Below are 12,349 nucleotides of genomic sequence, written 5' to 3'. Positions count from 1 at the left end.
GTAAGGTAGTATGAAATGTTTGTTCGTTTATTTATTTCCAAAATATTGTTCTCAAAACATCAGAGGAAAACATTCATAATTACATTAGTCTGACTTCGTGGGTGCTATTGATTTGCTGTGCCTCATCTTTGGGACAATAATCCACTGTCTAGGGCCGCATCATTTCTTGCGAGATTGCCAACTTGCCCACAGTAAGAAGTTTGACATTTGGTCCTACGTTACGAAATTGTAAACACCTGTAGAAAAGCTAGTGTGGCTTCTTTATTGCATTTTACTTATCGGCTAACATGATTAATATTTTGCTCGATTAGCTGCAATAAGAGAACTATTTCTGTGGAAACTGTTTAAATATTACGCATACGACCCAAGGCTACTTAAGGATGAACTCAGCAGTAAATAGAACAAATTCATATGATAATGATTCCATAATTTTGTGAACGTCTACATTTTCTTTTTATTACATGCAAAGAAAATTTTGGTTGGATAAATTATTTTGGGATAATATATGTTTTTACGTTTATATAAAACAATAAAATCGTACAACAGTAGCCACTGTGCCACAGGCCACCTTTTTCAAACGAGTGAAGAAATGACTCGGACGCTTGACGACTGGGAAAGCTGTAGCCTTCCGCGCGGAGATTTTAATTTCGGAAAGTAGTTCCCTGCTTCCTCAGTGTCGAAGTGTACTTTGTTATTACGCTTACACTTACTGATTGGATTACAGTATCACGTGTGATAGTGAGGTGCGTGGATGTGTATATAGGAAAAATGTATTCATTACTATGCGGTGAATGCGATTTTTGTTGTTATTGTTGCGGATGGATATATAAACTTTTTTCTCCTAACCTCCTTTCGCGCTATTGAAGTAGATATGCGAAATAATGGTGTGTGATGGAAGGTGGCTGTTTTATTTTGAACTTTTATCGCAAATTGAAGTAAGTTTTTTGAAACATATGTGGTCAAGCAAGTGATGGAAAGATTATGGTTTACGGTGGACTGGCTCTCGAAGAGTTTCGGGATAACGTAAGGAAGAGCTGGATGTGTTTGCAGCGGCGGGGTGTTGGCAGCGAGGAAGGTTCTGCCTAACATGGCTGCAACGCAAGCTGAGAGCCAACAAAATGAGGTGAATCGTGAACAAGTGCAGCAAGACCAGCCTCCTGATTTAAGTAATACGGTATTACAAAATGGAACAGAAAAGAATGGTGGACGAGGAATAGTTGGATCTGATAGTATAGTTAATACAAAAACCAAGTCGCCCGGTCAAAACAGCCTCGCCGTAGAGATGAGTCAATATCGACAAGAGTCTGGTGCAGGGCCTCCTATTCATAATAGTTCGGGAAATAGTGATCAAAACACGAATAACAGTGGTGTGGATAGCAGTAAACTTAATTCTGATGGTAAATCATTTGTGCAAAATTCAGAACAAAGTGCGGGAAGTGAACAAAATTATGGAAAAGGGTCAGACAGTGGACAAAACATGCAAGGATTTGGTTTAGGATTCACCGCTAGAGGGAACTATCATCCTGACCAGCACGGTGCTGGAAATCCAGTGCAGAATAGTGCAGATAGTAGCAATTTGCATCAAAATCATCCCTTTAGTCAGTTTAGCGCCCAAAACATGAGGCATGGATTTCCAAGTTCTAAACCTATGCCGGGTAGCCCTATGGTACCTCCAAGGCCTCCTAGTACTGGACCAAATATGAATGTACCAAGTGGTGGTTTTTCAGCCCATACTCAACCCCAAAGGTTTTTATCAGGACAAACTATTTCACAACCAACAGGACCCACTCCTACATTAAACCAGTTACTACAATCCTCCAATCCAGCGCATCGGTACCAAAACAGCTATGGGGAGTTTGGTATGCAGAAATCGGGTGAACAAGGATCTGGGAATATGCCATATAACCAGTCTTGGCCCCCACAGAGGCCATTGGGTTCCTACAGCCCTCAGCAGGTTGCACCTGGATACAGAAATCAACCTCCCGTAAGTTGTGATAGATAATTTGTAACTAATTGCCTTTATTAGTTAGGCATACAATTATTGACAGGTTAGTTGTCGTGGTTGAGTCTTCACGTGCTGAATGTTTAGGTCTAATGTGTAAGAAGTACACATTTATCTCAATTAAAAATATGCTCTTTTAAAGAGACAAACTCGTGGAATAAGACATATAGAAGTAAAATGGAAATGGTTAGCGTGAATGGAACATTTTGTGTTTAAGGAAACAGATTCGGGTTTTGTCTATTGTGTTATAGGCTTATAAGCGAAAACCTTTATCATCAGTTTTTATGATACGTTGTTAGGGTCAGTGTATTATTGTATAATTATCTGCCCAGGTATTATTGTTTGTTTACTTCCTCTCTCTCTGTCTCAATACAAGAAAACATTGTGTGTAGCCAATATAATATATTGTTTTTATGATCACTATATACTGAGCAGACCAGACGTAATACAAATAGGTACGAATCCGTGTTGGAAATGATTCATTGCCTCATTGAGTTTTTTTTCTCTATTATAGCTTTGTCTCGAGTTAAAATTTATTACGGTACAATTTTCAACGTAGTATAGGTTAATTTGATACGTACTGCTATGTATTTATTACATTGATATGAAATTAAATGAGTTCATGTTTCGCCTACCTACAAAGGTACGCTACGCATTTTGAGAATCCATTATTATCTTAAGTTTGTTAGTAAACAAGTTGCAGAGTATACACGTTTACCTATCATAATAGTTACATGTTTTCTGTTGTACATTACTTAAGTCATATGGCTGTATGGGTTCATTCTGAAATCTAGGTCTGTAGTTCCCCTCTTGTTATCCACCCATAATATTATGAAGTAAATGGAAATTTCTTAATGTAGGGTCTATGTAGATAGATTAAATACAAACAATTGTGAATTATGTTTTAATAATTCCTTTTTTAGAACATAATTATAACATATTTGTTAGCACATTTGGTTTGATATGTCACGAAATAAATTGTGAAACGTTATACGTAATTTAATCTTAGGGATAACTGTTTTTACAATGTTTATAAGTAGTCCTGTTTTGGACTTGCGTACAGTAGCTTAGTTTCTGAATTGGGAATTACCGGTACTGTGGCAGTCGTAGTGAGAGATTGATTTGCATACATTTACAGTGAACCGATTTGATGAAGTTTGTAAAAAAAAAAAAACAATAGATACTAATTGCACTATGAAATTGGTTGCTAACAAGCAGCAAGAGTAGGGTGTTTTGGTTTTGCCTATATTAATAAAGGCTTCAATAGCAAGTCTTGATATGGGTAAGTTATTTTAAATAAGCACATGTTTCAGAATTATGGAAGTAGATTCATGCTATAGAAACTTTAAATAATGTTACAATATGTACGAATTTTGATTATTAGTTCAGGTGCAGAATCACATGTGACTGTCATGTGAACTTGTTTTTTTTCAGAAAGCAGCCTGCGGACAATATATGCTTAGGCTATGCCTAATAGTAGTTTTTATTCATATGATATATGGCTGTCCATAAAAAAATAATTTTCAAATCCGAGAATAGGCGGGGAATTGTAACAGACATACATAATCAAAGTGAGAATATTTGGTTCTTTGTGTACAAATTGTTCTGGGATAAGAAGGGGATTATATTTGATGCTTAGCAGTTACTATTTTAATAAGTATAAGAAGATGGTAGTGTTTGACGTTGATCTAATGTAAGCCTATATTATTTTTATTAACAAAAGAAGTATGTTAGTGGATCAATACATGGCCTAATTATGTAGGAACTGAAAAAAAGTGAGGGCCTATACTATTCACATTTCATCAACGAATATAGTGTAGAACTTTCTTGAAGAAAAAGATTTCTCCTTCAGAAATGTTCATCTTAGTCCACTATGTGATAAAATGTAATAGGTAGGAGTGTTTATGGTGCACCTCATTGGTGAACTTGCCCAAAAATATTGCACGTAAGTTATTGTTGACTTCACAACAGATAGATCTATTTGAAATCTGTTTGACGATTTCATTGTGTGTGCCGAAACGGACCATCTGGTCTAGAATCGTGAAGAATGATGATATGATGGTAGTGATGATAGTACTAGTATAATATTAAACTGACAAGAGTGGACACTATTTTAATGCATTATATCGCTTTTAGTATATTTTAAGGAAAAGTAAATATGTAGCCTATGTAGACATATTTTGTAATTTAATTTAAAAAATTTAAATTGTATAGACCCTAGTACAGAATCAAGTCATTTTTAGGAAGACTTTGGTCTTAACGTTAGTTGTTTTACTTGTTAAACACCATGTAGGTCTGTGCAACTTGTTCATATTTCAAACTTTTTTTTTATTCTGGAGCGTGGTATTGTTAATTTTGAAAAAAAAAAAAACACTTTTTTGGAGGTTGTTCATTGGAAGTATATACAAAAGCAAAACATCTCCTTATTGGGGCTGATGTTCCCTGTCGAATTTGGGATAGGGTGGGTGAGATAACTTGTATTAACATTGTAGAATGATGTATTTTCTGTAAAATCGACAACTTCGGTTTAATTAAAATTTTTTGTAGTGGACATTAGCATATATTCAAGATTGAGGCGAATAGGCCTATATGACTTTTCACTATTGTAATAATGTGATAGTAGAATGAAGTTACCGCAAGTGATTTGAAAAGAATTGTGCATTTTATTTGTGCTATAATACGTAGTTTTTATGTTTTATTTATTTTTTTTTATTTTTTTTTTATCATGTTACTGTATGATACTTTTACATTACAGAATATGAGATGTGATTTATAATAGGAAAATTTCTGTGGATGCTTGCAGGATATAGCTTATATTTTTTTTAAATAACCCGTTTGCTTACATTGAAAATTATTCTGCCTTTTCTTATTTGACGTGTGTGGCATTTAGAAGAAATATTCAGCTCACCGAAGTTTTTAGATTTTGATTTTAAAGTTACCAATATATCGTACAAATACTTGTATACTTAATCAGTTCTCTGCTTCAGATTTCGAAACATATTGAAATAATAGTCTACAACATATGTCAATGAAGTGTCAATAACCATTTTTAATTGACTTAAATGCGTAATAATTGAGCTTGTTACCGTTTATTTCCAACCTAAAAGTTCATTGGCTTATAGGCCTAAGTAACTTTGTGTCTGTTATCTTCAACATCCAGTAGTATTCTTGGTATTCTTTAATACATACGTTTAGTGACAGCTATTAACATGAAAATGCCTTAACTTACCATATTTATATTACGTTTATAATAGCATTTGTAAATTAGGTAATGTTTTCTGTTCATACAGTCATTGTGTTTTTTTTGTTTTCATGTTGGCATCACTCTGAAATGTATGTTTTCAAGATACTGTACGATGCTGAAAAGAGATGACATTCACAAGATGCAAGATCAGGACTGTGTGCAGGATGCTTCGTATCTCCTAGAAAACCTATAGGAAGGAAGTGTCCTGTGAAAGCTACATGAGATCTGAATTGCATCTTTTGATCGCCATTTCTTTTTCAGACTGGAGAAGTGTAACAGAGATATAATGTTAATAGTTTCTAACATCAAAAGTGAAGGGAGTATTGGCGGAATAGGATATGAATTTGTCAGTAAACGCCTGTACACATACATACATACATACATACATACATACATACATACATACAATAAGTGCAAGGACAGAACAAAATTTCGTGTGGTTGGCAAGTAAATGTTCTGCGAAATTTAATAGAGACGTGAATTGTATATTTTGGGCACCATTAGGGAATTTTATGAAGTATGTATCTATAATTATTTGCAAATTAAATTCTGTTCAAACCCAGAGATATCTATTGCTTGGCTTAGCTCAGTTTAACGCAATTGAAGCAATAACGAGTTACAGCTTAATCTAACATGTGCAAAGTAAAATTTAATGTTCATGAAATGTAATATTGTTTCAGATACAAAGTGCTACACAGCTAAAGTTTGTTGCGCATATTGGTGTTACACTTATGGAAATCACTTTAAAATGCTGAAAGCAGTTGTCTTTTTTTTGTATATTGATCAATAGCAGAAACTATGCGAACTCTATTGACACTGTTATCAAACTTACTTTCTTCTTATTATTGCAGTATTTTATGTTTACACTCAACTACTGGGATATAGGTAGCTTTTAATCTGTCATTTTAATAATTTATTTTTTTGTGTTAGTGTTTTCTCGAAATATCCCTTAGGCACACATGAAATTCTTCTTAATGAGGACAACTACTATTGATTTGAACATTGATTACGTTATAGATTCTACTTTCCAAATTTCATGTTGTTTATTAAAAGACATTTCCTCTTGCTTTAATGATTTAGGCTACTCTTTTAATATATATTTTTTTTCCGAAACCTTTCTCAGTTCTTCATTCTATAAATTTATAGTATTTTTAACGACTTTGTATGATTATCAATTCATAAATTCTTTTAACTTATTTTCTTCTAGTTAGCATTCTCTACTCTTTAATTGCATCATAACCATAAAGTAGTAGATTATGCACATAGAAGTTATCATGAATATTTGTTTCCATTTCTTGGACCAGTTGTCCAATTCTGAAACAAGTTTGTATTTGGAGCTGTTATGTCTATTGTAAAATATTTGCCCATATTTTTTTTTTATGTTAACATTTACATCCATGTAATGTGGACCTCACAATTTTGTATCTGGTGCCACAATTACAGTCATTACAGATAGAGGCCTACATTTTATAGACTCTCTTCTAATTTAGATTCATACCTCTTGTTTACATTGCCTCATTATTGTATCCTCCTCCTTCTCTTACACTCATTTACTATAATCTCTTATTTTTGTCCCCATCTAAATTGAGCAGTATTCCCACGTTTAAAACGTACCTAGGTACTTAATTTAGATTGATCAAAATTGACACTTTTACAACTCCTCCTTTGATTTCCAGTTCACTTATATCGAACACACACTGTTTCTAATAATACTACTTGTTGCTAATCCTTACTACATCACTATCCAATCAGATCGTTATTATGTCTATTTCTTAAATGCAAAATAAAATACTTACTTACTAAAAGTAAAAGCTTCTGTCTGATATTGTAAATGCAATTGTTAATTTTTTGCAATTTCTTTAAGCCCTTGTGTGGTACTCTCTTACATAGCGAGCCATTACTATCACTGATAAGTTTAACCACATGCCAAGTACTCATTTTGTGAAGAAACATGGTATAAAAGTGTCTTCTTCAACTGTGAGAAATTTATAATTTTGGTTTGATTTTCATTCCTAAGATGACTGTGATAGACTTTTTAAACGAGTATTCATATACTTTCTGTTGTTTGTATAGTGTTGAGATAGTATGTTACATATTTCTTTATACATTATTAGTATTAGTTCAGAATTGTTCTTCATTACACATATGTCATTTATTAGTTTAGCACTATTGTTTGGGGTATATCTTGGGGATGAACATTTGCAGTCCATCACTTTCAAACCTTGCTACGATTTTATATGCAACAAACTTGTGTAATATAGCTAATGAACTAACACATTTAAGATAGAAAATAATACCTATGTCTAATAGAGACAGAACAGACCTCTATGTTTTTTATATTATTATTATTATTATTATTATTATTGGTATTATTATAATTATTAATATTGTTAAATTGGACCTAATTATGGTACTCTTGATTGTCGTCACGAAACTTTCTTTCAAATTATACTGCATAGTAGGCCTACGTTTGTACACTCTTGCCCCTTTTACTCCCCTTATTCTCTCATCGAAAATTGTTCAGGTTTTTGTTAAAGTTATATTGTGTTTAAGAATTTGTTGGTTACAAATTCAGTAATTCTAATTATCCTTTTTTTTTATGTAGCCTATAGGATCCTTTTTGTGAATAAATTAAGTCAGTTTTAAACCAGTACCATACCGGAAAACGTATTTTTATAAGTCGTGTTTTAATACGAGTAAAAAGATATTGGGGTGTAGTATGCAGAGTCACGAAATCTAGGTATTGTAAGCCCAGAGAGGTACCTACATAATTTCTCATCATAAGCATTTCACTGAGTATGCTTCCAGAGTGTTAGGTTAAAAAAGGTTAAAATATGATTTATGCCAAGGTCCACTTAGGATGTAGGCCTCTGAGTTAGCTAAGTAAAAAAGAAAACAGGAATAAAATATTTGTGATAATGTTACTGAAACAAATGTTTTCATGTTTAGAGATGTAATTTCAACTAAATATTCTTTCTGTATAGTTTATTTCACTTCTGCTTTAGGATTGAGATATTTTGTGATTGTTGTTGGCCAAGAGTCAGGTGCATGAATGAATGACTGCCACTTTGAAGTTGACGGGGTTGCAAAACGAATGACTGTTTTTCCCGATTTTCGCACATTCTAAAAGTCTCTTATTTGAAACATTTAGGATTGTTCCTAAATTTGAAAGAACAAAAATTCTTTTCTGTACAATGAAGTCCAAGCTGAATTTTCAAAGAAGTAACTTCTAAGGAGCTGAAATTTTTCATATGTATATGAGATTCGGGTATATTATTTCCCTCTGTATTCGGTTTAATTGCTCAGCTGAGGTGTGGTGTAGTGAAATTTTAAAAGTACCAGGAAGGAAACAGACAATAGTGACTTATTCCTAGATGCATAATATTGTTTGTACTGTTCCCATTGCTTTGGGAGATAGACATCTTTATTTAATTATCGTTTTAAGGTGTTGCTTTATTCTTGCTTCTTCACTAATATTGGAAAATGGTTTTAGTACTGCCCCATAAGAATTGAAGTAGTGGAAAGAAAATTGACAAAAGATTTCGGTATATCAAATTGTTGTAAAAGCAAACTTTAGTTAAAATCTATAGACTATATATTCTGAAGTTCAAAATTGAAGGAATGATGGTATAAACAAATAAATTACCAGATTAATCTAGATTCACTACTTTGTAGATCATGTGAGAATTGTAATAGATAAGCCCTTATGAATAGTTATCGTTGATTTAGTGATTATCATGATTTCCATTGAGTCTGATGTTCGCCTGTTTCAACCTGGCCGAAAATTTTCTTTGCATTGCATTCCTAGAACAAAAGTAAAGCCAGCACTTCCGTGTTTCAGGCAAAGTACTGATGCCCATACCACAGTGTAGTATATACAGTCACGAAGCTCAATACATAGGAAATATGCATCCATAGATAGTTGCTAACCACTAGGATCGCTACTATCGCCTCATCACAGACAATGTGAAATAGTACCGGCACAGTCTATTGTTCCTAGTACCCTCAAAACTCAAGTTTCGTGACTGTATATACTAGACTGTGCTCATACCTTCTCTTGTTACATGCTTCGCGCAGATGCCTTTGCAGATCTGTGAGACTTCAATGATCTCTGATGCTCGAAATAGGAAAATACAAATTGGATCGTAGCATTATTAGAAATGTTATACAAAGCCATTGGAATTCGCAGAAGTGGCGGAACTAGTTTAACAGTGTCGAGTGTCTAGGAGAATACAAATTGGGAACTTAATAGATAAAACATACATAAAATCTTACCTGTCACCCTAAAGTAGAGTCTAAAACTGAACTGTTTGTGGACAGGTTTGTCTTGTCATCAAACTCTGAATAGTGTCTGTAGTTTTGAATGGACTTGGGTAAGAAATTAACTTAAGTTGTATTATGTTGTCGCAACTGATTGAATTAGATTTATTTTCTGTGGAATGGAAAGAGCGAAATTCTTGAAAGTGTGGTCTGAGTTGGATTCATCTTGATTTCAATACTGATTTATGGAGGCTTCTTTCCATAATGATTTTCGTAGATATTATGTGGCTTTTTTATATTTTCTTCTTAAGTGAAGTAATACGGTTCCTCCACGATTAGCATACACACGTTTCAAATTAAACTTTCAGTTTATGTAAATTGTGCCTTAAATAAGAGCGATGATGTACTTGAATCCTCATGACCAGGGAAAGGATTTATATGTAAATACATATTTACTTATAAAGCTAATATAATTTATATTTTGCATTATCTTTATGTTTCACAATGTGTAGGGTTGAAAAATCCTACTTTTATTTTCCATATTTTTCCATATTTTAGAGTTTAGTACATATTTTCGTTAATTTCCATATATTTTCCATATTTCATATAAAACAGTCCATATTATATTAGGTTTAACAATAAAACAAAACAAAATTCCATTAACTTTTAAAAATACATTTGAACAATAGAGATTTAAACACATGTTCAGTAATCCCTTTAACATCAGAGTTATTTGAAAATTAGCAGTCCTATCAACAATGGGAAAGTAAGTTACAAAACTGTATTAATTTAATTTAAAATTTTTAACAGACTTCAGTTGTGCAGCTCAACAGTTAAATGCCAGTCAGAGTACACATAGGTTCAGTTTTGTAAATCATACTATAAAGACGGTAAATATGCCAAAAGTACGTCATTCAGTCAATTTAAAATCAAAACTAACAAGTTACATTTCAGAATTTAAAGAAGATGGTTTATCAACTGACAATAAAATATTATTTTGTAATTTGTGTCAGTGTGCAGTATCATCTACACAAAAGTTCCTGGTGCAACAACACATTACAACTAGTAAACATCAGGCCAACAAACAACTAAATTCCAAGCAGAGACAATTGTTTTTAACACAACCAACAACATCGAATGTAAGATCTGAGTTTAACATCGACCTGTGCCGTTCTCTCATCTCTGCTGATATTCCTCTCTACAAACTAAAGAATAAGGTCTTCAGGGAATTCCTTGAAAAATATACTCAACATACAATCCCGGATGAGTCAACACTTAGGAAGACGTATGCTCCATCCATCTACGATGAGACAATACAGAAGATAAGAGATGAAATTAAAGATAGTTCAATTTGGGTTTCCATTGATGAGACTCCCGACAAAGAAGGTAGACTTGTTGGTAATGTAGTTATCGGTTTGTTAAGTGAACAATATTCTGAACGAATTCTTTTACATTGTGATGTTCTAGAAAAGTGCAATAACAAAACTATAGTTAAACTGTTCAACGAAGCTATGGGTATCCTGTGGCCAAAGGGTATTATGTACGATAATGTGTTATTCTTTATTAGCGATGCTGCCCCTTATATGGTCAAAGCTGGACAAGCATTATCTGTTGTATATCCTAAATTGACTCATTTTACTTGTGTGGCGCATGCATTTCATCGTGTGGCAGAAGTGGTCAGAGACAATTTCCCTAAAGTAGATTTGTTGATTTCATCAGTGAAAAAAGTATTTCTCAAAGCTCCCAGTAGAGTTAACGTGTTGAAAGAAATGTACCCTGAAATTCCAGATTTGTTGATTTCATCAGTGAAAAAAGTATTTCTCAAAGCTCCCAGTAGAGTTAACGTGTTGAAAGAAATGTACCCTGAAATTCCATTGCCACCAAAGCCAATTTTAACTAGATGGGGTACATGGCTAGAAGCAGTTGAATATTATGCCGAACATATAGACTCTATTAACAATGTTCTCCTTGCATTGGACTCTGAAGATGCAGTCTCAATTGATACTGCGAAAACAGTTACCTGTGACATAAGTGTGAAGAATGACTTAGCTCACATTCAGCATACATTTTCATGCATCATAAAAACGCTCAAAAGTCTCCAAAATAGGCACCTTTCACTATCTGAAAGTTTTGAAATTATAAATAGTACTGTGGAACAACTGAATCGTGGTAGAGGTAAAGTTGCAGATGCAGTAAGAGCTAAGGTGGACACTGTACTTTCAAAAAACCCTGGATATGAAGAACTACAAAAGGTTGTTGCTGTGATGAGTGGTGAATCAACAGTGAAGATTAACTTGGACTTATCCCCAGCAGACATTGTGAAATTGAATTATGTACCAGTTACTTCTTGTGACGTCGAACGCTCTTTTAGTCAGTATAAATCTATCCTCAGAGACAATAGAAGAAGATTCACTTTTCAGCACTTGAAAGAAATGTTTGTAACCTATTGTTATGGTAACAGACAATAAAAATTGTGTTTTGTTGAAACTACATTGGAAGATAAGGTACGTCCATTATATTTTTTGTTTAGTTTGATTAAAATGTACCAATATTTAACGTACATAGTCATTTTTTTATAATTTTAATTCCATATTTAATTCCATATTTTGGTAAAAATCCATATTTAATTCCATATTTTGGTAAAAATAACTACATATATATTTACATATTTCATATATTTTTAGTCCATATAAATCCGTTCCCTGCTCATGACAGTCTCATGTAAATCGAAGTTTCAATTATTTAGAAAGAGTGTGCTGTATGTGATACCATTGTGAATTTAAGAAAACGAGAATTTTATTAAGGACAAATCTTTATTGACTAGTTAATTAATATTATTATTT

General features: G+C 33.1%; 1 protein-coding gene across 12 annotated transcripts in view; it reads left to right on the top strand.

The window, feature by feature from the left end:
* Positions 1 to 206: 206 nt before the first annotated feature.
* osa (trithorax group protein osa) overlaps positions 207 to 12,349 on the top strand; it is a 742,554-nt gene continuing 730,411 nt past the window's right edge. For 6 of the 12 annotated variants that reach the window (XM_069839840.1, XM_069839842.1, XM_069839841.1 and 3 more), the window contains exon 1: positions 207 to 1,984. In XM_069839840.1, coding sequence (XP_069695941.1) covers positions 1,088 to 1,984 — 897 coding nt within the window. In that variant the 5' untranslated portion in view covers positions 207 to 1,087. The remainder of the gene's footprint in view (positions 1,985 to 12,349) is intronic. The other 6 variants (XM_069839846.1, XM_069839835.1, XM_069839837.1 and 3 more) reach the window with 2 other exon arrangements.

The sequence above is a fragment of the Periplaneta americana genome, chromosome 11 (assembly GCF_040183065.1).
Source record: "Periplaneta americana isolate PAMFEO1 chromosome 11, P.americana_PAMFEO1_priV1, whole genome shotgun sequence".
Taxonomy (NCBI): domain Eukaryota; kingdom Metazoa; phylum Arthropoda; class Insecta; order Blattodea; family Blattidae; genus Periplaneta; species Periplaneta americana.
The sequence above is the reverse complement of the archived record's forward strand: the minus strand, read 5'-3'. Positions and strand labels throughout refer to the sequence as shown.